This window comes from Chelonoidis abingdonii, chromosome 10 (genome assembly GCF_003597395.2).
Source record: "Chelonoidis abingdonii isolate Lonesome George chromosome 10, CheloAbing_2.0, whole genome shotgun sequence".
In the NCBI taxonomy this organism is placed as follows: domain Eukaryota; kingdom Metazoa; phylum Chordata; order Testudines; family Testudinidae; genus Chelonoidis; species Chelonoidis abingdonii.
The window spans coordinates 52,738,596-52,765,524 of record NC_133778.1 but is presented as its reverse complement, the minus strand read 5'-3'; the positions used below and the strand labels follow the sequence as shown (position 1 = coordinate 52,765,524).

The following is a 26,929-nucleotide window of genomic DNA, read 5'->3' as shown; positions in this document are numbered from 1 at the left end:
CTTGGACTACAAATATGATTAGTGGTATATTCTTCAGTCATTTATGCCAAAACGATATAAATTAGCACTAATTAAGATCTTACTTATAGTCATATGATTTCAAAATTTGGGAACAGAAATAAGAGAAATGAGTATAACAAATTTTCTAATTTTAAAAGACTGATTTTTTTTACTGAGTTAACATTGAAGAGGGATAAAATTTCATGGAAAAATCAAATTACATATGCAAATTGCAAGGCTGAAAAATAAATTGCTGGAGACGTTTCAGGCAGCAAGTTAAAATGATGGAAAATGCAATAAATCCATTGAAACTGGATCAACAACGTACCTACTTTTTCAAAAATGCAATGGCAAATGTAACATGGATTTCTTGTAAATTTGTGCTATTACAAATGTGCTTTTTTTCTTTGCTCTATTTTTTATATTATTGGCAAAAAATATATATACTATAATTTTGTACTGTACAATATAATTTCTTGCTACATTACTTTATTTTCTAGTAGTAATACAGAGTAGAAGTAATAACAAAGGGTTATTTTAGCAATAGAATGCTCTCTTTTTAATAATGTCCCAGAAAATATTTGTAAGGCATATGATAAACAGTATGCAACACTGTAGGCCAGAACTTGCAAATGCTTATTACTGGACTTAACATTAATAAGCCTGATGGTCAGCAGTAAGCATTTTCAGGACCCAGCCTGAGAAAGTACAAACAGTAGCTCATTGCTTAAAAATTGTAGTGGCAGTACCAAAAGGCAAGTCTACTGTGAAACAGCACTAAGACCAAGCCAAAAGGTGTCAATGGTTGCTCTCACCTTGGCCACCATAATTTCAAAGGAAATAGCTACTAGATGTACCTAAAAAGAATTATAAACTCTTTAAGTTTATTATCATTATTATTTCTATCTTCTCCCAAAACACTTTACTTGGATCACAGAAATTGAAGAAAGGAGGAAGTTTCTCTAAAAGTATACATAAGCATATTTCACAAATCGGAAAAATATGTTTGCCTCCATTAATTATTACAAACTTTTGATCCTAGATAAGTTTACAGCCCTTTGTCCAAATTCATTTATTTAGATACAGTATTTTCTATGATATTATCAAAATGTACCATTCTTTTTCTATATAGTGTATGTTGGGCTTAAATAAAGATAGAACAAGGCCAATATGGATGACTGCTCTTCAAAGGTTGTATTCCCTTTTGGCAATAAAGTATAAAGATAGCAGGAGATAGCTTTCACCAAATTTGGACTTGGCTAGGTAACTGTATTTTGTAGTCCCATTATTATCAGCTGAACTACTATAAAGGCATGAGAGATTACTGGAGCAAAATTGATTATAGCTGAATCCATTAATCCAAACAAATCATGCAAGTTGGGAAACAACCAGTTTTCAAACAACCAATTTTTTTAATGGATCAGAGGAGTTTGCATAAATCCAATTCTACTGTACACAATTTTGCATCCAATTTTTCATTCACCAGTCAGGATGTGTACTCTGCTTTAAAAAAAAATCAAGAACAACATGGAGTCATGGCCAGGTTTAATGACTGCTGAATCCAGAAATCAATATATGAGCAAGGGATAAATTTAATTTATTTCTGTATAAAGCAAATGGACTGATCAAATAGCCAACTGCCCTAGCTTACTCAAGTAACTATACAATAAGATATTGTGACTATTAAGTGTGTGCTTCTGAGAATGATACATAGGAACATTAGTGAGGGCTGTGAACCCCAGGGAAGTTCAAAGAATGATGTGGAATTGAGACCAAGGTGAATTCTGAAGATTTGTCTGAAACTGAACTGAATTTGAAGTTATGGACCTGTGCACCCTTACGGTAGCTACCATTATCTATAGAAGCAAGTAGCTTGTGGCACAGAAAAGAACTGCCATAAGCACTCACTCTCCAGTAGTTTCTTGTTCTTAACATTACTTTCCTCCCTACTTGCAATTTTTATTCTCACAAACACTAGCTTAAAAAGCAAGGAGCAAAGAAAGGATGAAATACCCAAACATCAGTTGTAAAAGGAGCTTTAAAACCTGGGGGGAAATACAGGGTATGTCTGCACTACAAACCTAAGTCAACCTATATTAGGTCAACTTACAGCCATCACAGTAATTACTGCTGTGGTGCATGTCCCCACTAACCTCCTTAGGTCGGTGGAGTGTGTCCTCACCAGGAGCACTTCCACCAACCTAAGAGGGGGAGTGGGGGGAAGCCACCCATGTCTTCTTGGTGCCAGGGAGCAGAGTCCATCTGCCCTTCTTATCTCCCTGCTGCCCACTCCCCACTGGGAGCCAGGCAGGCGCCTCACAGGGAGCGGGTGGGGGGAACGTTTGGGCTTCTCACCTTGGCTCCCAGCTGGGAACAGGGTCCAGCCGCCTAGCTCTCCAGGGGAGCAGAGGCTTTCTTGTCAGTTTCATGGCTCCTGCTGTGAAATTGACAAGACAGTGGAGGTAGTGACACAATGTCTACACAGATAGGGCATCACCCTAATTACACGGACCTTATGCCTATGGTGGAGATAGAGTTATTATGTTGGTGTAGTAGGGCACTTACACTGAAGAGAGGAAGGCTGCAGTGTAGACACTGACATAAGGAGGTCAACATAAAATGCCTTATGTCAACCTAGCTGTGTAGTGTAGACAAGCGCATAGTTAAGTGTATTTCTACTTGCAGCAAAGCCAACACTAACATTCTGAGGATAATTTATTGACATGTGTTTACTGAAGACATTGGGAATTTTTCTAATCTCAGGTGATCCTGATTTATATCTGGCTTTATCAGTATAAGTCAGAAATATGGGAGATCAGAATCAAGCTCAATGTTCTCTAGCAAAGAGGTAGCATAAATAGCAAAAGCTATTGCTACAAAATAAGTAGTCAGGGTGCAACTTTCACTGACTTCAATGGGAAACTAACTTCTGAGGGCAAAATCTAGGTCCTAGGGTCATAGTGTACTTGGTTTTCTAAGCAGAGTGATCCACTAAACTCAACAGAAAGCTTTGTTTAGAAAACGATGGCTTGATATGGCCCACAGTGTTTAAGTTAAACTTACTTCAAAACAGCTTTAGTTATCTTCTTTTTTTTAAAGAATAATTTTCTAATATATTGTATCAGTCATAAAATGTACCCAATTTACAACTGCCTGTCCCATGGGGAAAATGTTCAACTACATAAATAGCAAAAGAGATGAAAAAAATCTGTAAAATTAAAAAATAATAATTCAAGTTCGAGGGGAACAATTATAATTCTTATAAATATGCATCATATTTTAAAATGAATTTGTTCTTCAATTACAGTCAGGCAAATGAATGCATTGAAGCATACTGTCTTTAGATGATCATGTCACTGAGATTGTCATATCAGCATAGTCTATCAGTGCCTAAATTATCATTAAACCCAAAAGTCTTAAATAAAAACCTATAAAAATAACGAACCATCAACATTTTATAAACATTTCTAAATAAATACTTGTGTATATACTGGAGCGTAGCAGTAGAACCCTGATCGTTACTATAATCAGGTTATAATAATCATGAGATATTATAGCAGGATTGGAAAATTAGTCTTATTCCTACTCATTCAGGACTACATTAAATTTCACATCTTCGCATAAAGCCTTACATAAAAAAACCACACAAGATGGCTGGCTAACATTGTAGAAGTTCTAATACATGGTTTATACTATGAATTTAAATGGCTTAATCAGCATTGCAACTCCTATTATTTTTCTTGTTTTTTAAAAAATATTTCTAAAAGAAAGATTCCCAATAGCATTTACTCACAATGAAATGTATTCCTGTCAGTATTTGATATAATCGTATACTTTCAGAGTATATCTCCCTGCAAAACAAACGCAAAACAAAACAAGCAAACTTTGATGACATTTAAGTATTAGAATGAGGGGATATAGATCATACAAAAAAGGAAGGTAAACTTAAAATAAACCTGCAGAGTTAAGGTAAACATTAAAAATTTTCCTTCAAGACATATACACAACTCCTTTCCACAGGTTATTTTCATAAGAATGTTCAACAAAAAGTGGTTTTGGCACTTCAGACAATGCAGTAGGTGGATTTTGTGCATGTACGTTCTGGGGATCTCTTTACTAGCATGACATGGAAGACTTTAAAACAAGGCTCCAAAAGGCTTTAAAAATAAATGACACTTTTGTCTTTGAAATGATAAAGCAATAATCTCATTTACCAGAAAATGTTAGTGGTGTTGCAGCTACCTGTCATAAAATGCAAATATCTTCAAGCAGTTAATGATGTGATTCCTAATCCTACTACAGAATAAAGATAAACAGCTGTCTAATCTAGGTTTATACATTTCAGTGCATTCTTTGCAATTAATACTTTAATGCACACAAAAAGAATCTGTCAAAGCTTATAGAAAAATGTTTTGCCTAATACCTTCTGTTTCATGCAGATGTGTGCTGTATATGTAACAAAGACTTGTAAATATTATTGGAGAATGTTCCACTGTGCTATAGCATAAAATATTAGAAATGGCAGCATATTCCCCCACTAGGGGGCTGATCTTGCATTAGTTCCTCAGGCCAAACTCCCACTGAGATCAATAGGAGTTTAACCTGAAAGAGGGCAACAGGAACTGACCCTATTTGTTAATTCTTAACTTTATTACTCCAGTGGATGCAAGTATTTTATGTTTTAGTTGTTGACAATTGGCCCAACTGAATCATCTAGTCACTGATCATTAAAGGTGTCTTTTATGCAGTAAACCTGTCCAAAAAGCCAGTGTTACATCCACTATCTTTTGCTACTAGAGACGTATTATTTTTGGTTGTACCAGACATGCAGTGAATTACATTTCTAGTTGTCATCACCAAGCAAATACCAAGGCTCACTAGCGTGGAAAAATATCAAAAGCATCTTTGTTAATTGGTCCAGAAAGTAGAAGATATCATGATGTTCAGGAAATTTGTTTAGTGCTACATGCTTTTATAACCTACTTCTCAGGAGGCTTTGGGAAAGAAAGAGAAAAATATAAAAACTTAATTACTTTCATTTTCAAAAAACAGCTTTGACATGAACCAGCATAAAATGATATTTTACACATAGTTCTGTCAATTTTAGAAAATGCATGCAGTGTCTGGGGTGTTTTAGAAAGAGTCGATGCTTAAAGACACCAGTGTGTTGTATAAAATGGTCAATTACAATAATTATTTCAATCATATTGGATCTAAGGCTTCAATGATAATGTAAGATATAAGGTCTAACTATATAAATGTATCCATTAAAAAAAACTGAAGAGTCAGTAGGTGAAAAGCAGAGTTCATTAGAAGTAAGGCAGCAAAATCTCCAAAAACTTTATCATAGTTCTTTGAATTAAAAATGTCAACTCTATAATTCTAGTGAGCAGACCTTCTCTGATACTCTATTCTGTTTTTATTGCAAGCTGTATCTTTCAGAACCTTTGTTTTATAATTTACTGGCATTTTGAAAAAGAATCTGCTTTTATTAATAAATTTTAAATGATGTGGTTATGAAGGGCTTGTGTGTGATTCTGGAATTTTCAGACATTCAAAGAGGGAGACTGAAAAATGTAATGTGAAGGTATTCAATTGTGTGGGAATGTAAATACAGTACATGCTGTACATGTGTTGTTGGGAGAGTGGATCAATTTCCATTTGACAAGGCAGAACATTGAGAATGGGACAAAAAGGATCCTATCTCTACTGTTTGATAGTGGATTTTGTGATGATGAACCAAAGAAAGAACAGACATGTATTCTCACACTCTTCATTCCTGCTTGCTTGGATTTGTTCATACTCTTACTAGTCTCTTCCATGTTGCTGAAGTTCATATCATCATTGTGACCACAACAAAATTATCAGTACTGACTAAACAAAAGAAAAAAAATTGCTGCAACGTATATATCAGGAGAAAAAATTAAAAAAAATTTCAATCAGGAAAGTACTTTGTAACTGCTGCATTAATTTGTGATATTTGGCACTGCAGATGGTTTACATTTCGTTAGTCTGAAAAAGCCATTCAGGAAAAGTGAATATACATTAAAATGTTTTTAATCTAACCTTGAGCGTAAATTTAGCTTCCAGCAAACAAATACTGTAGCTGATTTTTGGCTGATAGTGGTTAATTTTCTATTTCTTCATCTGCACTTTTTTTTACAATTGATGGCAACTTGTTCAAGTTGACTTTCCAGTCAGTTCACCCAAATTCCAACAAGAATTGGTTTATAAATTGGTTCCAACTGGAACTGGTCATTTGGAATTTCCAGCATAGGAAATTGTTTTATATGTGCCTTGATAAGTACCCTAAATTACAAACTGATGTGTTGAATATCTAACGAGGAAAAAAGGAACTGCTATAAATGCAAATGCTGTACTAAAAAAAAAATCCAATATGATTGGGCAAGCTAATTTCCTCCTAAACATCAGGGCATGGTGAATTTCTTCCCCTCCTCCCTTTTTTTAAGCATCAAATGGCAGCAGCTTGTAACTACAGTAAAACCGTGTTACACCTGCTAAATTAAGATGATTTGTTTTTCCTAGCTATGTTATGGCAAGTTGTCAGCTAATGAATACTATTTTTCCCCAGGTTCTTAAACTCAAAGCCTATGTCGTGAATCATGGCTATATCCTCCAGGCGATCCTCGGTTCCTATGGGATTTGTAAGTGTCCTGGTAAGAGTCAGAGTACTCTTCTTCCACAAGGGGGTAATGATCTCGGCTGTGTTGGGAACTGGAAGACAAGCGGTTCCTGCTCTTCCGAGCCCTTTCATTGTGATAATTTTCATCAGAGGTCATTAGACTTCTTCGTTCAACTGGAGAGTTCTCAGTAGAGTGGTTGCTATGTCTCATACGCTGGCTCTAAAAATGTAAAGAATGTAAGGATTAATATAGATACAATTTTGTTTCACCTCTTGTAAGTTAGTTGGCAGCCTCAGTTTGAGGTCCTTCAGAATCCATCCATGTTTGTAATTCCTTTTTAATACTAAAATTTATTTGCGATGGGAGATGGATGTGAGAATAGTCTGATTCCCAAAACTGATAGGAGACCAAACACAGCATAATACAATGTATTTTTATGATATTTTTATATGCAATCTTATAAAATTTTACAGGGCACTTTCAGTAAGAAGCAACTAGTAGATCGATTCAGAACACACTGCATTTATCAGTTCTTCTCCCTAATCATGAACATAACATTCATATTTCTATTTTGATTCCTTTTAGAAATTTGTAATGAATCAGTGTGTTTTGCAGAAACTTTCTGAAAAGGAGTTTTTGTTTTTTCCAAAAAGTGCACCTCATTTAGCATTATTTAAAGATTTTTAAACTATGAGCTAATAGTGTATAACCAAATACTCTACAGGAAGGATAGCTGAAGTAGTTAGATGTTAAGTGGCTTTTATAACTAAAACTTAATAAATATTTCAAATAACTTGCACAGAAACTCCTTAACAAAACCATTTACCAAGTAGGGATTTGGCCTTTATTGTCCTTATGTTTCCATAGTGATTGGTTAATATCTAACCATGTGTAGTCACAAGATCAAAATTAGTTCACATTATTGGCTCTAAACCAGTGCCATAAGAGAACAACATTCCATCCAATGTCATCAGACATGGTTCATTATTACCACGGTTATTCTCTCATGTCTCCGCACAACCATCTTTAACAGAAATTCAAAAAGTTGGTCAAGCACCAACTTAGCTGACTCTTCTTTCTCTCAATTTGCACTCAATATTCTTTTTCTGATCCAAAGGCTAATAGTAAAATGCTACTAATACCATATATACTCGATCATAAGCCGGTTCGTTTATAAGCCGACCCCCCTCCCCCAACATGGATAAGTAAAAATGGAAACATTTTATAACCCATTCATAAGCTGATCCTATAATTCAGGGGTCAGCAAACTTTGGCTCCCAGGCCACCAGGATAAGCCGCTGGGGGTCCGAGATGGTTTGTTTACCTCGAGTGTCCGCAGGCACGGAGGTAAACCTAAGTAAACAAAGTGTTCCGGCGTACCAAATGCTTACCCTGATGGCCGGGACAACAACTGGTGGGGAAATTTGTGGGGAGGAGAAGCTGGGAGTCAGGGGAGTAACCCCTGTGACCACCCCCCACGTGACCCCACCCTAGCCCGGGACCCCCACACTCTCCCCATCCCATCCCTTCCCACCTTATCTGGGGAGGGACAGGGGAGGATGTCTCTCACCTGGCTGGAGCTGCTCCGGCAGGCTGGGCAGCGCAGCTTCAGCCTCCTCCAGTGGGCCAGACCAGGCAGCGTGATTGCAGCACGTTCCAGTGGGCTGGGCCGGGCGGCACGGCCGCAGTGTGCTCTGGCAGGCCAGGCAGCGTGGCCACAGCCTGCTCTGGGGGGCAGGACCGAGCGGCATGGCTGCAGCCTGCCAGCCCTGGAGCTTCAGCTGCTTCGGAGGCTGTGAGGAGAGCAGGGTGGCCAGAAGTGAAGAGACTCTGGCCCCGCCTCTTCTCTTCTGTCTCTGCTGCCTCTCCTTGCTCCCTCTGTTGGGGGGAGGGGTTGTGTCCCACCTCTCCCTCTCTATATCCATTCATAAGCCGACCCTCATCCTCTGGTGCTTCCCTTTCTTACTAAAAAAATTCAGCTTATGAACAAGTATATACAGTATGTTTGTATTCTTATGATCTGAGATTTGTATCCATACAGATTCTACTGTATGGTCCTCTCAGAATTTTTCACTATTCTATGTAATCTTTCTGGTATAGTTCTACTTTTCACCTCTATGACCTAATCTGTTTTAATTCTATAATTCATAGCCAAGTATTACATTATCCCAAATATTTTTTCCATTCCAGGTTGTTTCAAAATATCTATTATGGCAAGGTCCTCCTCCATTGCCAAGCTCATAGTTTTTATTTTTGTTTAATGTGTCTTTTTATTTCTGGTTACTATGTCTTCTTATTTAACAATGTGGTCTAACAGCTACAACATCTCTGAGAATGCAACTTGTCTCTCCCTCAGTTAATTTGTAATATATGCTCTTTCCTTTACTGCAGTGTTTCCCAAACTTGAGATGCCGCTTGTGTAGGGAAAGCCCCTGGCAGGCCGGGCCAGTTTGTTTACCTGCCCCATCCGCAGGAGCCGCGATCAGGGGCTTTCCCTACACAAGCGGCGTCCCAACTTTGGGAAACACTGCTTTACTGGACACAGAGATATCTTTGTATTACTGGCTTGATTTTGTGGTTATTCTGATCTCAATCTCTTCACTTCTGGGTGTGGAACATATTTAATGTGAGTTAATATTTGTAAATGTTGTACAAAAGATAACCTCTTATCTCATAATGTAAGACTGTATCATAACCCATATCTGGCCTCACTTGAACTGCTGGGTTCAAAACTGGGTCCTGCAGAGATAAAAACACTGAGCTTCCACCACTTGAGCCAAAAGACTTAAGTCTATTAGCTGGAACTTGCAGACTTCAGCCTTGTATGTGGACCAGTCACTAGAGGGTGACAAATCTCTACACACTCAACGTGGGTTGCAACTGCATACAGTCAATATGCTCAATTTGAATTTTACATATTTCTAAGTTGCATTGCACCTTGCAACTGGAGCTTCAGACCGGCACAGTTTATATATACCTGTATATAAAATATAAACAAGTAAATTAAGTATATGCAATGAAACATAATTAAACTTGTGTGTGCACTCTTCACTTTAGTTTCTCCTGGACTTGAGTGCATAAATGCACACCTGTACTGCATTAACATAGGGTTCTGGCATTCAATTTCCTAGTAATTTAAAGGTAGTATAACTGATAAAGAAAAGGAAAAACGTCATAAGGGCTTAAAGTACTGTAATAAATACGTAATGTAGCATAAGCACCTATGCTGGTTTAATTCCTAAAGTCTGTATAAGTACTTCAATCACCTTATGGCGTCAAACACTTAAACTTATGTATTTCTTCAGATGGCAAATGTCTTGAAAGTGGTGTAAGACATAATCACTTAAGATAACGTAAGTCCTTAATGTGATACAACTACGTCAACCCAACTTTCTAAATGGTTTAAAACACTTAAGTGGCATTGTGAACCAAATCCTGCAATCTTTACTCAGGCATAATAAATTCAGTGGGTATTAAGGGACAATGAATAGACCTTCCGCTGGCCCCCTGCATAGGGGTAATTTTCATCTTCAGTGTAAGTTTCCCCTATGTAAGTGGAGCAACATGTTACAGTCACTATCAGTGCCTACTGAGTAGGGGGAAACAAATAGCAGAAAAAAATGTGGTGGATAGCCATAATTCTTTAAACGGATTTGCTTTGGCCATGCCCACAGTCCGTTTGGGTTTGCTTAGGTGAACATTCAAGGGATGGCATTTTACTGATATGAATGGATGGCAAACTGAAATGTTACAGTTAAGTGAACATGGAAACAATATTTTACAATTGTTCATATGATTAGTAATCCCAGAAGTGCTAGTGCACTCATCCAATCAGGGAAAATACCACCACACAATTTATTGGGCCTAACAGAGTCAAGCTACCTGGTGAAAAATATGATTACCAAAAACTGTCTATCTGCAGTCAACTGTGCAATTAATCCAGAGTAATTTGTATATATTATTGAATAAATTTAAATAATCAATCAATTTGAATGTTGAATCAATTTATTCAGAAATTACGATCTGCCTCCAAATATTCCATGAGCAGAAAAGAAGTTAAATTTTTCAGATGAATTATTCATTACAAATTATTTGCTCAGCTCTATTGCTGACACATATTAACAAGGGCACATTCCTCAAAAGTCACACACACATGCAGAACTCTTTCTGAAACTTTCAGAATTAATGAAAAAAATGTTCACTGAATTCCCTCCCGGTCTTGCATCTTCAAACATTCATAACTGTTATTTCAAAAACATTTTTTTCAAACTTAGTAAAGCACGTACTTCTCATTAAGGACTATTTACATGCCACGTTTGAAGTTTCAAAGTTCGCCGTTTTTGAGCTATCCCTGTGGGAAAAAATGGTCAGAATTTTTTTTTCAATGGGAAAAAACGTATTTTATTCACACTCAGTGAACTCAAACAGATGAAAGGGATTTTGCTGAAGCTTTACCTTGGGCCAAACAAGGAAAATTTTGGATCAAAAGATGAATGTTGTGAAAAGTTATGAGCATGTGAAAATGGGATTATATCAGAATAAGATCTGCAACCTTAACTATAGTATTTCTTACCAGTATAACATATTTTACATGCTTATTTTCAGTCTGAAAGACTCTTAATTCTAACAGCACTTTCTCACATAAAAAGATGCAATTTTGTTACATAGCTAAAATAGCTTTTGACAGAGTGCCATTTATCTCAGTTTATTCCTCATGCAAAAAGGAGTTATGGGTATTATATTCCCCATTAAAACAAAACTAGTCTGAACACCAGTGCACTCCATTAATAAAATGTTTCTCTGTTGAATAAGTGGGTCTATTTTGCTTTCTTGCTGTTGGCACTTACCAAACAGCAAATAGTAATTAATGAAACAAATACTGGATACAGTTTATAAAACATATTATTCTGTTTTCCTATAATGAATAAAACTGACCTGTACTGATGACTGGGGGCCAAGATGCATATTCATACCTGTAATCCAGAGATTGCAGTAGGGTATGGTGAAAGTGCAGTCGATCCTAGGTTTCTTCCAAGAAGAGGAGTCATAGGTGTGCTACTGGTGGTATGTGTAGCACGCCAGTATGCCTCTAGATATTCGGCCAAATGTTCACATGCATCCTCAAGCTGATTTTCATCCAAAATGACATCAAACATTTCCTGTTTACGGCAAGAAAATGCTAGTTCAGTATTTTTTTTATGGGCAGCAAAAGAGGGACACTCAAATAATCATAGGTTTATAGAAATGTTGTACTGCATCAGACCTCAATAGGCCATCTAGTCTAGTCCCCTGCACTCAAGGCAGGACTACATAATAACTAGACCATCCCTGACAGGTGATGGTCCAACCTGTTCTTAAAAATCTCCAATAACGGAGATTCCACAACCTTCCCAGGTAATTTGCTCCAGTGCTTAACTACCCTTACAGTTAAGAAGTTTTTCTTAATGTCTAGCCTAAATCTCCCCTGTTGCAATTTAAGCCCAATATGTCTTGTCCAGTCGTCAACAGTTAAGAAGAACAATTTACCACCCTCCTGTTTATAACATCTTATGTACTTGATAACTGTTATTTCCCCCCTCCCCCGTCTTCTCTTCTCCAGACCAAGCAAACTCAGCTTTTTCAATCTTTTCTCATAGGTCATGTTTTCTAGACCTTTAATCATTTTTGTTGTTCTCCTCTGGACTTTCTCCAATTTGTCAATATCTTTCCCAAAGGTTGCTGCCCAGAATTGGACACAATACTCCAACAGAGGCCTCATCAGTGCTGAACAGAGTAGAATAATTACTTCTCATTTCTAGCTTACAATGCCCCTGCTAATATATCCCAGAATGTTAACCTTTTTTGCAACAGTATTCCATTGTTGGCTCATATTTAGATTGTGATCCACTATAACCCTCAGATCCTTTTCTGCAGTATTTCTTCCTTGGCAGTCATTTCCCATTCTGTATCAGTGCAATTGACTATTCTTTCATAAGCATTTGTCCGTATTGACTTTCATTTCATCGTATTTATTTCAGCCCATTTCTCCAGTTTGTCCAGATCATGTTGAATTCTAATTATAGTTCTGAATGCTGGGGCTGACTCAGATCTCTCTGATAAACAAAATCCTGATTCTGAACTCAGATCCAGAATTGAACTGTGCAGCTGAAGAACATCTCTGTTCTAGTTCATACAATTTACAGTTATATTAGCAATGGCATTTCTACTTAGCATAACTGCTAAAGTTCAGGACATACAGCTGTTCAAAGATTCACAGCTGGGAATTCTATCTACAGCACCTACATATGATGTTTATGCATTGTCTTAACTGCCTTCATTTATATCTATCTGTCGAAATGGCCAGGTGCCTGTTCTTAAATGGTGAGGTCTTACAAGTATGATTTCTTTTTTTTCCACCAGGAACTCATTCATTGGTGATATTACTTAAGCACCTGAACAAATACCTCAACACACTACCTCAGACCTGCTGACACTTAGGCCTGGTCTATACTACGCGTTTAAACCGAATTTAGCAACATTAAACTGATTTAACCCTGCACTCGTCCACACAACGAGGCTCTTTATATCGAAATAAAGGGCTCTTTAAACCGGTTTCTGTACTCCTCCCCGACGAGAGGAGTAGCGCTGAAATTGGTATTGCTATGTTGGATTAGGGTTAGTGTGGCCGCAAATCGACGGTACTGGCCTCCGGGCGGTATCCCACAGTGCACCACTGTGACCGCTCTGGAAAGCAATCGGAACTCTGATGCACTGGCCAGGTAGACAGGAAAAGCTCTGCGAACTTTTGAATTTCATTTCCTGTTTGCCCAGCGTGGAGCTCTGATCAGCACAGGTGGCGATGCAGTCCCAAATTCAAAAAGAGCTCCAGCATGGACCGTATGGGAGATACTGGATCTGATCGCTGTATGGGGAGACAAATCTGTTCTATCAGAGCTCCGTTACAGAAGACGAAATGCCAAAGCATTTGAAAAAATCTCCAGGCTATGATAGACAGAGGTCCACAGCACAGTGCTGTGTGACAAGCGTAACGGAAAGCCAAAGAATCAAATGGACGCTCATGGAGGAGGGAGGGGGGACTGAGGACTCCAGCTATCCCACAGTCCCCGCAGTCTCCGAAAAGCATTTGCATTCTTGGCTGAGCTCCCAATGCCTGTAGGGTCAAACACATTGTCTGGGGTGGTTCAGGGTATGTCTCGTCAATTTACACCCTCCTCCCCCCCATGAAAAAAGGGAAAAAATTGTTTCTTGACTTTTTTCAATGTCACCATATGTCTACTGCATGCTGCTGGTAGACGCACGGTGCTGCGGCACTGAACAGCAGCATCCTCTCCCCTCCCCTTCCCCGGTGGCAGACGGTACAGTGCAGTATGACTGGTAGCCATCCTTGTCATCATCCTGTGAGTGCTCCTGGCTGGCCTCAGGTGAGGTCGGCCGGGGCACCTGGGTAAAATAGGAATGACTCCCGGTCATTCCCTCAGATGGTTACAGAACGGCTGGTAACCGTCTTCATCATAGCAACTGGGGGCTGAGCTCCATCAGCCCCCCCCTTTCATGTCTAAAGAAAAGATTCTGTACTGCCTGGACTATCATAGCAGCGGGATGCTGGGCTCCTCTCCCCCACCATCGTTTTCAAAAAAGCTCCAGCATGGACCGATATGGGAGATACTGGATCGATCGCTGTATGGGGAACAAATCTGTTCTATCCGAGCTCCGTTACAGAAGACGAAATGCCAAAGCATTTGAAAAAATCTCCAGCTATGATAGACAAGGTCACAGCACAGTTGCTGTTGACAAGCGTAACGGAAAGCAAAGATCAAATGGACGCCCATGGAGGAGGGAGGGGGGACTGAGGACTCCAGCTATCCCACAGGTGCCCGCCAGTCTCGAAAAGGCATTTGCATTCTTGGCTGATGACTCCAATGACTGTAGGGTTTGGTAGGGTCAAACAATTGTCTGGGGTTGGTTTCAGTGGTACAGCTCGTCAATTTACCCCTCCTCCTCCCACGAAAGAAAAGGGAAAAAATTGGTTTTTGACTTTTTTCAATTGTCACCATATGTCTACTGCATGCTGCTGGTAGACGGGTGCTCGGCAGGTGAACAGCAGCCATCCGCTCCCCTTTCCCTTCCCGGTGGGCAGACGGTACAGTGCCAGTAAGCTGGTTAGCAATACTTATCAGTCCTGTGATGCTCCTGCTGGCCTTCAGGTGAGGTCGGCCGGGGGGCACCTGGGTAAAATTAGGAATGACTCCCCGGTCATTTCCCTCCAGATGGTACAGAGATGGCTGGTAACCGTCTTTCTCATAGCAACTGGGGGCTGGAGGAAGGAATGAGTGACAACATTTACCCAGAATCACCCACGACACTGTTTTTGCACCATCATGCATTGGGATCTCAACCCAGAATTCCAATGGGCGGGGGAGACTGCGGGAACTATGGGATAGCTACCCACAGTGCAACACTCCGGAAATCGACGCTAGCCTCAGACCATGGATGCACATCACCGAATTAATGTGCTTAGTGTGGCCGCATGCACTCGATTTTATACAATCTGTTTTACAAAATCGGTTTCTGTAAAATCGGAATAATCTCGTAGTGTAGACATACCCTTATATGCCACACAAGGTATATCTATTGTTGAACACCAAAGTAATGTAGGACACAGAGCTCCTGTGACTTTATGGTTGCCAACAGGGCAGTTTATATGTAGCTAGTGTTTTCATATTCTATCACCAATGGAAGTGGTTTAGAGAGCTGTACTAGATGAGTGGATTTTTATGAACTGCAAGACAGGCATAATAAAATAAATGCCCGTTTTCTGAAGAAAACATATTTTCATGAATATTCACAAATTTAGTCCATTGAGAAAATTCAGCATTTTCAGCAGTGAAGTTTTGCACCTGTGTCTTTCCCCTTCACTTTCAATTCAGTGGGGAAAATATACCATGGAACTATAGCAGCAATAAAATAAGGACTGCGTGGTGCAGATGTTATAGTGATTGGTACAGTAAAAACACATACACAAAACCACATAATATTCTGCTCCCCCATCCCTTATACACACACATATATCTAAATAGACACGTAACTCCACAGTATATGTGAAGCAGATGTCCATATGGTAAACTGTTTCATCTGATGTCTGCCCACTAATCCAGTCCCCACAACTTCCTCTAACTCTTTAACTGCCGCTTTAATTTTTTTTTAACCAACTGACTTAATAAATGTTTCCTCGTCCTCCCCGCAAAAGTGGAATTAAATCCTCACCACCTCCAACTCACATACTCCAAACATGAAGACTGCTTGAAACCTAGGATGGGCAAGATTCAGTGCTAATCTAGTGATAGCTTCTCTGTACATAAAACCAGTGTGATGTTACAGCTAGTTACTCTGCAGCCCAGCAAGACTATATGTGAGCTATAGATCACTGGCAAGTGTAGATTCCCAGTTTCCAAATGGGAATCACCTTTGCTTCTAGCTCTAGGGGACCCGAGATAATAGAATTTAGTCATGACATATTTAACTGCAGAAAAACTATTTTATGACTGCCCGAGTCATGTACAAATGGACTTCTGATAATGAAGGATTAGTGGGTGAAGGACTATGAAAAATGGTCCCAGTAAAGTGCTTTAACATTCTCTAAACCATTTCTAAAATAGCTTTTTGTACCATCTTTTCCTTACACACAAATCATGCTGGTTTAGTGCAGTCTGAGTGTTCTATTGTCACTTGTCTGAGTTTACTTGCAACTCACACATGGCTTTGCCATGAATGAGTAATGCATCCTTTCTAACACATGCTGATAAAATCACGTATTCCATTATATTACACATACACGCACACACACAAACACTAAAACAACATTATAAATGTTCCAAAGTCAAGCACTTAAAAGTAAGGAAATGCCAGAATTAAGATTATCTATATATGCAAGCCAAAAGCAGACAGCACTTTTGAAAAGACTATGAACATGCAATGTGGTATTTGGACTGTATTGTCTGTGTTTACTACAGGGTCAACTTTGAGACAGGCTGATTTGAGGAGGTTAAGTAATTTCCATGAAAAGGAAGTTACTCACCTTGTGCAGTAACGATGGTTCTTTCAGACGTATGTCCCTATGGGTGCTCCATTGTAGTTGTATCTGCGACTCTGATCAGAGATTTTGGGTAGCAATGTCTGTTCAGCCTGCACATGCGCTCTCCCTCCCTCCTGGTCTGCCTTGATGCTATCTAACACTGCGCGGGCAAACCCTCCCCCCCCCCTAGTTCCCTCTCTATCCCAGAGCCCCTTATCGAGAACTCCAAAGTAGAGGGGAAAAGGGCGGGTTGTGTCCCCCTATGGATGCTCCACATCTCAAAGAACATCATGACTTCCCAAGGTGAGTAACTTCCTCTTCTTCTTCATCGAGTAGTGTCCTTATGTGTGTTCCACTGTAGGTGACTCTTGAGCAGTATCCCCCATGGAGGGCTGGGGCTTTGGAATGGAGTATGTTACTACAGAGAGCACTGTGGAGCTGAAGATGGCATCAGAGGCCAAATCTCCAGTTATCGCATAATGTTCTGCAAAAGTGTTGGAAGGGGGCCAAGTCACTGCTCTGCAGATTTCTGAGATAGGGACATCTTTAAGGAATATGACTGAGATAGAAATGGACCTCATGGCATGCATGTGGATTTTGGATGGAGGCAACAGGTTGCACCTTTGACACTAGAGATTAATGCAACCCAAGACCCATTTGGATAGTCTTTAAGCCGATATCACAGAGCCTTTGGATCTTTCTGTGAATGAAGGGAAGAATTTAGGGGACTTCCTAAAGTCCTTAGTCCTGTCCAAGTCGGATACTAGTGCTCTTCTAACATCTAGCATATGCAGAATTGCCTCCCTGCTATCACAATGTGTTTTTTGGGAAAACCCAGGACAATGGATCTCTTGATTCATATGGAAAGTAGAGGCAACTTTAGGGAGAAACTTGGGATGGAGCCTCAGAGTTACTTTCTTTGTCTTTTTAAAAGATCGTGTATGGTGGGTGTGCCATTAGGGCCACTAATTCTCCTATGTGCCTAGCTCAAGTGATGGTAGTTAGAAATGCTGTCTTCATGGACAGGTGTAAGAGATAGCAAATTGCCATGGGCTCAAAGGGAGATCTAATCAAAGCCCTGAGAACTGGGTTAAGATCCCAGATTGGAGTGGGTGGTCTCACACGCAGGAAGAGATTCCCAATCCCCTTAAAGAATCTATACATCAGCAGGTGTAGATTATCTAGATCAATAGAATATCCATCTGCTTGATAATGGAAAGCTGTTATGGCCACAAGACATATCTTAAGGGAGCTGAGTCAGAGTTTTGACCTCTTGAGGTCTAAAATGTAGTTTAAAATTAGAGGGATGGAAAATGAGGTTGGGTCTGTGTGTTTAGAATGACATCAAACTTGGGATCATTTCAATTTTTGTAGGTCAGTACATTGAATGGTTGACTTTTGGCCATGCAGCAACACATCTTTCACCTCGTCAGAGCACTCTGCCTCCAAGTCTTGGAACCAAGAAGGAGCCAACCCTGGAGGTGGAAGACCTGCATGTTGGGGTGAAGCATCAGCCTGTCACTTTGAGAGAGCAGGTGAGGAATGGGCCAAAAAGGAATTGGAGGACATATTGCCATCTGTGTCAGGTAAGGGAACCAGACTTGTCCTGGCCAGGAGAGGACACTCAGAATAACTCATTTTATCTCATCAAATTTTCAACATGACCTTGGATAGAAAAGGAAACAGGGGAAAGGCATACAAAAGGTTCTTGTCTCATGCAAGGATGAGGGTGTCTCCCAGTGAATGTTTCCCCAGGCTGGCTCTGGAGCAATAACAATGATATTTCTTGTTCCAGTAAGTAGCAAAGAGCTCTGCAGTCGGGGTTCCTCAAAGGGCGAATATGTCTCAAAGCACCTTTGAGTTCAGTTCCCATTTGTGGTGGGTGAGAAAAGTTCTGAGACACTTGGCTGTCACATTCTGTATCCCTGGTAGACAGACAGCTGAGATGAGTTTGAGTGCTTCCATGCAGAAAGAGGGAGATAAGGCACCTCCCTGGCAATTTATGTAAAACATACACTTCATATTGTCTGTCATGACCTTTGAGTGGGTATTCTTGATGAAATGCAGAAAGCATGCACAAGCATTCCTGATGGCCCTTAGCTCCAAAAGATTGATATGGAGGGTCACTTCTATGGAAGACCACTTGCCTTGAACCTTGCAATCATGTAGGTGAGCTCCACAGCCCATTAGGGAGGCATCCATCGTTAGAGTCGGTGTCAGTGGCGGTTTCACAAATGGAACACTTGCTCAGACACTGGATGGGTCTTTCCATCAATCCAAGGAGTGCTTTACTGCAGAGGGCAGTGATAACAGTTTGGTTAGTCTGTTTCTGTTTGGGGAATAGACAGAAGTGAGCCATATCTGAAGACACCTCATGAACATGCGGGTATTTGGCCTGACAAAGATGCATGCTGCCATATGACCCAGCAGCTGCAGGGAGTTCCTGGCTGATGTTTCAGAGCTGGCCTGGACTGTCTCTGAGACTTGTAAGGGTGGTGAGCCTGTGTAGCATAAGAAATGCTTTGCTTGTACTGTATTGAGGTTGGCGCTGATAAATTCCAGTCACTGTACTGGGGTCAGTGTCAATTTCTGTAAGGTGGGCTGTTAAACCCTGTTGTGCAAATGTGCGCATGGTCATCTGGATGGCTCGTACAGCGTCCTGAAACAAGGGAGCTCTAAGGAGTCAGTCGTCTAGGTATGGGTAGATCACAATGCCCAAGGGTCACAGGTGTGCCGCTACCATGGAGAGAACCTTGGCGAATTCCCTGCATGCATACAGGAGGCTGAATGGGAGCACCCTTTACTGATAATGGTCCTGCCCAAAGGCAAACTGTAGGAATCTCCTGAGTGACGGTCATATTGAGATGTGGAAGTATGCATCTCTTAGGTCGAGGGCCAAAAACCAATCTCCTTACTCTAGAAATGGAATAACGTCAGCTAGCGTGAACATACCAGCCATACTGGGTCAGACCAAATGTCCATCCAGCCCAGTATCTTGTCTACCGACAGTGGCCAATGCCAGGTGCCCCAGAGGGAGTGAACCTAACAGGTAATGATCAAGTGATCTCTCTCCTACCATCCATCTCCACCTTCTGACAGACAGAGCTAGAGACACCACTCCTTACCCATCCTGGCTATAGCCATTAATGGACTTAATCTCATGATTTATCTAGTTCTCTGTTAACTCTGTTATAGTCCTAGCCTTCCAAACCTCCTCAGCAAGGAATTCCACAGGTTGACTGTGTGCCTGTAAAGAAAATTCCTTTTATTTGTTTTAAACCTGCTGCCATTAATTTAACTTAGTGTCCCCTAGTTCTTATATTATGGGACAAGTAATAACTTTTCCTTATTCACTTTCTTCACAAACACTCATGATTTTATATACCTCTCATACCCTCCTAGTCTCTTCTCTTCCAAGCTGAAAAGTCCTAGCCTCTTAATCTCTCCTCATGGAACCCATTCAAACCCTAATCATTTTAATTGCCCTTCTCTGAACAACTTCTCTAATGCCAATATTTTTATTTGAGATGAGGAGACCACAATCTGTATGCAATATCAAGATGTGGGCACACCATGGATTATATAAGGGCAATAAGATATTCTCCGCCTTACTTCTCTATCCCTTTTTCAATGATTCCTAACATCCTGTTTGCTTTTTGACCCGCTGCACACTGCATGGACGTTTTAGAGAACTATCCACGATGGCTCCAAGAATCTCTTTCCTGATTAGCTCGTAGCTAAATTAGCCTCCATCATATTGCATGTATTTGGGTTATTTGTTCCAGTGTGCATTATCTTTACATTTATCCACATTAATTCATTTGCATGTTTGGCCCAATCACTTAGTTTTCTGAGTTCTTCACAGTCTGCTTTGGTCTTTAGACTATTGAGTAAGTTTAGTATCATCTGCAAACTTTGCCACCTCACTGTTTACCCCTTTCTCCAGATCATTTATAAATAAGTTGAATAGGATTGGTCCTAGGACTGACCCTTGGGGAACATCACTAGTTACCCCTCTCCATTCTGAAAATTTACCATTTATTCCTATCCTTTGTCCCATCTTTTAACCAATTCTCAGTCCATGAAAGGATCTTTCCTCTTATCCCCTGACAACTTAATTTACATAAGAGCCTATGGTGAGGGACTTTGTCAAAGACTTTCTGGAAATCTAAGTACACTATGTCCACTGGATCCCCCTTGTCCATGTTTGTTGACCCCTTCAAAGAATTCTAATAGATTTCATAATTTTCCCTTTACATAAACCATGTTGACTTTTGCCCAACAATTTATGTTCTTCTATGTGTCTGACAATTTTATTCTTTACTATTGTTTCAACTAATTTGCCTGGTACTGACGTTAGATTTACTGGTCTGTAATTGCCAGGATCACCATCTTGAACTTCTGCGCTTTCACATATTTGTTTAATGCCTTTATATCAATAATGGACCTCCAACATCCCTTTGTCTTGGAGATCAGGAAATAACAGGAGTAAAACCCTTTGCCCCTGAGTTGCGCCTGGACTGGTTCTATGGCCCCTAGGCACAACAGATCTATTTCCTGGCAAAGTAGGTTCTCATGATAAGGGTCCCTGAAGAGGGACAAGGAAGTAAGGTGGGAATGGGAGAGAGGCATGAATTGAATGGTGTAACCCTTCAAAATAATCTCCAAGACCATCCAAAGGGGCATGACAGGTGTGTAGATGGCAGCTGATGTTGCAAGGTACAGTTGTACGGGCCCTCAACCAACCCATCGAAAGTGCTTAGAAGAGGCAGTCTGAGTGGTCACGGATTGGAGTGCTGACTGCTTCCACTTCTGAACCCTGGGCCTCTTACATTGCAATTCGTAATAACACTAAGACTGTGGGTATTGAGGAGGTCATGACCTGTTCTGTGGCTGAGAACTATATCTTCTCTTTTGACCTGCAGAGAAGATTCTCAGGGAGTATAATGTGGCCCAAGAATCTTTCAAGGTATGGAGAGAAGAGTCTGTCTTCTCTGCGAAGAGCTTGGGCCCTTTAAAGGAGAGATCTTCCACTGTCATCTGCAGCTTTTTGAGCAACCCGGAAAGGTGTAACCAAGAAGCTCGCTTCATTACCATCAATGTGGAGACCAAGCAAGCTGCTGTACTGGCTGCATCCAGTGCTGCTGGTGGTGCCTTTCTGGCTACTAACTGACCCTCTCTGATAATTTGTGTCTAAAACTACTCCTTTTGATGTAGTATTTTTTGTTGGCTCTCTTGCTGACTGGTGCGATGGAGGCTGGTATCTGCCAGATGACTTCACCTCATTAATTGGTAGGGCAATTCTGGACAAGGAGGAAGTGTGCAGAATATCCACCAGCTTGTAATTTGTATCTGGCACCTCCTGAAGGGGAATCTGCAGCTCATCAGCCTTCCGAGAGACACTAGACCCCTGCAAAATATGGGATCTGTATGTCAAACAAGGATCCCAATATGGCCATTGGGGGAGAAACAGCATGGGTGGTGGGGTACCCAAGGGGGCCCTTACCACAATCAGGGGGCATCTTGATGAATTGAGGAGGACCATTTTACTGTGATGCAGGGCCATGATGAGAGGCCAGGGAAATGACATCCTCCTGGTCACTGTCAGACTTGTCACTGAGTAATGCTGGTGCTAACCAGGGTATTGGTGGTACATGGCCTGATGCCTAGGGTGATTTCGGGCACCAGGATGTGCTCAGAACTAGGGCCCTAGTATGGAATAACGGGGATTGACGTTCTTTCCCAGCCATCAGATCTCTAGGGTACTGGAACTCTTGCGTCACTGCCTGCTCATGCAGTACCACAGAGGAGTATCCGTGGTAATTGTTGGTACTGATGGTTGTGAAGGTGCAGAATATTCCCTAAACAGGAGCTTTGTCGCACCTAGTACTGATGGTTTTTTTGGTGTTGCTCCTTTAGAATTGGTACAGTATTTGTCCTCGGGGCAGTACTGCTGCCTCAGAGCCTGAGCCCCTCGCGTCTCAGCAGTACTGCAGAACTCATAGCAGAGGCACCCTGATGCATCTTGGTATTGCACTTTGGAGCTGCTGGTACTGAGGTCGCTGCACCAGAATAACCCCTCTGGCTGGTCAGTGACTCAGTTTGGGGGCTTGGAGCTTTTTTTCTTGAGCCTTTATTGAGGGGGAATCTGCTAGTCTTTTCTGTGACTCTATCTCCTTTGAAGTTGAAGCCTCCAGGGACGATCTCAGGTTGGCACCAGAGTTCCTTGGAGGCTGAAGTGCCTTCTCCATAAGGAGGAGGTTTAACTTAAGTTCCTGGTTCTCATGAGACCTTGACTTTAGCTTGTGGCAGAGGGAGCACTTCTGAGGGATATGAGACTCTATCAGGCACCAGATACAGTGAGTGTGTCTGTTACAGGAATAGACTCCTGACAAGAGAGGCAACTCTTCAGACTGGGCGAAACGGACAAGCCCAGAAGAGGGGCGTGCTAGCATTCTCTCGCAGTGAGGAATGCTACAGAAAGTTCTTCTTTCCTCTTTTTTTTTTTTTTTTAAAACTGAAAGAACGTAGACAATCTTTTATATGGGGAATGGGGGGAGGAATCCCCCTAACCAAGGTGGGAAATGCAAAATAAATTTATTTTTCTTTTCTTTTCTTTTTTATCCCAACAGGTAAAAAGGAAACACTAACTATTAAGGAGAACAAAAGAAACTACTACTTATGCTAATAACACAGATAAGGAAGGGACAACTGCTTGCTCCATTGGAGGCCAAAGGTGGTAGAGAAGGAACTGATGGGGGTTCAGGCAGACCATGAGGGAGGGAAAGCACATGTGAGGGCTGAATGGACACTGCTCCTAAAATCTCCAAATAGAGGCACGGATACACCTACAATAGAGCACTCCTGGGAACACTAACTGAAGAAGAACTGCTCTGTTCCAGGCAAGATGGAGCCTATAGATTTTAAGCTCCTTGGGGCAGGCACCCTCTCTCCCAATTTGTAGGGTGTAGAGCACAATATCATGAATAATACAATAGTAATTCAGACATCTCCAAAAATGTGGAGGAGAGAAAGTAGTTAATGTACCTGAGCAATGTATTTCCACAATAGCATGTGAAATAGTAGAATATTTGGACTGAGAACATGATTTTATTAAGCTAAAATTATGTGAGAACAACTACAAAACCAGCTCACATTTAAATGCAGTTGGAGAAAACAGAAGGAACAGAACATTACTGTTTCCTTTGTGACAATAAATTATAGTAGAACGCTAGTAGCTATAACTCTGAGTCTCTTAGAATTCACCACCACAATAAAGTAGACTCTCTTTCCATATTTAACGGATTCCTAAATAAGGTGAGGTTGACAAATAATTCACATTAATGGGAATTTTGTTTAGCCAGGGAAGAACAGACCCCCAGGAGCCTGATTCATCCACTCTTATACAAACTGAAATTCACTCCTATGTAAAGGCCAGCACACAGTCTATGCATAACTTACGTCCCATTTAACCCTTAATTTAATGTGAGTCTCAATGTCAGTAAGATTGGCAGAATCAGGTCCTAAATGAGTAACTGTCTATGAAATATACATCTCTATTGCTGACCAGTACATATTCAGTAAGAAAGCAGTTAAATATTCTAAATAAGTAGAAGAGTAAAGCAGAAATGACACAAATTACTTAGTACCAGAATTCAACACTGAATTCCTTTAATTCTTCAGTATGATGAGGCGGAAGCTGAAGAAAATGTAAAACTGATCTACAAAAAAACAATCAAATCTGGAACAAAACCTTATTTTCCTTTCTTTAATTATTTTAATAAATGTCACAAAAAGCCACTTTTGGGGGTTTGATTTTGCCACCCTACTCATGCTGAGTAGCAAAATGATCCCACTGATGTAATCAAAAGTGTCACAATCTGAATCCTAATATAGTGCAATTTCTTCATGAATTGAAAAATCAGATAGGAAAACTGTACATTACAAAAGGAATCACTCAAGTTTTTACTGTATCAAGCCATTTTACTCCTGATTAACTTTGATTGTGCACGCGTGAGAGAGAGAAGAGAGAGAGAGAATAAGCAAAAAATGACCCTGTGGGAAAAGGCAGGGGATTAAAACAGTTTCCCTCTGATTCTACTTGTAATGTATTTTCCATTAAGATCATCATCTTTACTTTAAAGCTTTTTATGGATACACAGATTCACAGATTCCAATGCCAGAGGGGACCACTCTGATCATCTAATGTGACCTCCTCCATAAACAGGCTCTTCAAAAAAAATCCCAAGGCCTTTTTTCACTTGCCATTTTTTTTTTTTTTGGTCACTTAGGTATTTTTATTTGACATACAGCAATGCTAGGCTCAGTTGATCAGATTTAATGCAGGCAGTAGATGCAGGGTACATTACAAATTCAACGTTACACAGAAATCCTCTTCTGTTATATACATTTTCACATTTCATTTTATTTACTATACATTGCATTACCATTTTGTGATTGGCTTGGTCACTTTGTAGGAACCATTCTCTGCATAGCACACACTGTCCACGCACAACTTACTTTTACCTCATCTTATGTTTTAGCTTCATCTTATCCATTGTTATCTTGTCCATTGTAAATTGTTCCCTGGATGTTCTTCCTTATCTTTACTAGCAAAAACATTTTGTTTCCAGTTTGCTGATCCATTTACCAGCCTAATCCTGTCTCCCAAAAAATGAGGCCTCGCCCATGCCCAATTGCTTATGTCAAGTCAGGCCTACACTGGCTATAGAACTTCCCCAAAATAATTTCCAGAGCAGATCTTTTAGACAAACATCCAATCTTGATTTAAAAATTGACAGTGATGGAGTATACACCATGATCCCCTGGCATATTGTTCCAACGGTTAATTACTCTCACCACCAAAAATTTATACCTTATTTCCTGTCTGAATTTGTGTAGCTTCAGTTTCCCGCCATTGGATCCTGCTATGCCTTTCTCTTCTAAACTGAAGAGCACATTATTAAATATTTGTTCCCTCTAGATTATTATAAATTTTAATCATGTCACCTCTTAACCTTCTCGTTGTTAAGTTAAACAGATTGACCTCCTTGAGTATCACTATAAGGCATGCTTTCTTTAATCATTCTCATGTCTCTTCTCTGAACTGTCTCCAATTTATCAACATCCTTGTTGAATTGTGGGAACCAGAACTGGCACAGTATTCCAGTAGCAGTTGCACCAGTGCCAACTATAGAGATCAAATAACCTCTAGTCCTACTCGAGATTCCCCTGTTAATGGAGCTAGGCTGTTCTCAGTGGTGGCAGATGACAGAACAAGGAGCAATGATCTCAAGTTACAGTGGGGGAGGTCTAAGTTAGATATTAGGAAAAACTATTTCACTAGGAGTGTGGTGAAGCACTGGAATGGGTTACCTAGGGAGGTAGTGGAATCTCCATCCTTAGAGGTTTTTAAGGCCTGGCTTGACAAAGCCCTGGCTGGAATGATTCAGTTGGGGTTGATCCTTCTTTGAGCCGGGGGTTGAACTAGATGACCTCCTGAGGTCTCTTCCAACTCTAATCTTCTATGATTCTATGCCCTATAGGATCACATTTGGTTTTTTGGCCAAGATAGCATACTGAAGTTCAGCAGATTATCCTCCATGACTCCCAAATCTTTTTCAGAGTCACTCTTTCCCAGGATAGAGTCCCACAATCCTGAAAGTATGAGCTACATTCTTTGTTCCTAGATGTAAAAATTTACATTTAGTCATATTACAAACACGTATCATTTGCTTGCACCCAGTTTACCAAGCAATCCAGGTTGCTCTGAAACAGTGATATCTGTCTCCTTCATTATTTACCACTCCTCCAAGCTTTACGACATCTGCAAATTTTTATCAGTGATAATTGTATATTTTCTTCCAGGTCACTGATAAAAAGCACAGTAGAGATAGTATCTATGTTGTTAACAGCTCAATTCACTATCAATTTCTTAAGCAGTATGTATTATTGCAGTGTTCTCTATACTTTGGACAAAACCTCATGCATAAAGATTTCCCAGTTGCTTTCCTTGAACCAAAATGAACCAAGGAAGAAATTGCCTCTTCTCAGCTTTATTTATTTAGAATTCCTATCTAGGGTAACTAGTATTTTCATTTCCTTATGTTTACTATGTTACCATTCTCCAGCCACACAGGAAGGAGGACAAGAGGCAATGGATGTGGTATAGCTAGGGCTGCAATTTTATTTACCTAAAATATCTGGGAGTACC

At 40.3% G+C, this 26,929-nt stretch overlaps 1 protein-coding gene across 4 annotated transcripts in view; it reads right to left on the bottom strand.

Moving 5' to 3' along the window:
• Positions 1 to 5,721: 5,721 nt before the first annotated feature.
• CACNB4 (calcium voltage-gated channel auxiliary subunit beta 4) overlaps positions 5,722 to 26,929 on the bottom strand; it is a 206,124-nt gene continuing 184,916 nt past the window's right edge. For 3 of the 4 annotated variants that reach the window (XM_032783739.2, XM_032783740.2, XM_032783741.2), the window contains 2 exons: positions 11,618 to 11,803; positions 5,722 to 6,863 (listed from right to left, as the gene is read on the bottom strand). In XM_032783739.2, the coding sequence (XP_032639630.1) occupies positions 6,603 to 6,863; positions 11,618 to 11,803 (447 nt within the window). In that variant the 3' untranslated portion in view covers positions 5,722 to 6,602. Of the gene's footprint in view, positions 6,864 to 10,929; positions 10,996 to 11,617; positions 11,804 to 26,929 lie in introns of those variants that run through there. The other variant, XM_032783742.2, reaches the window with a different exon arrangement.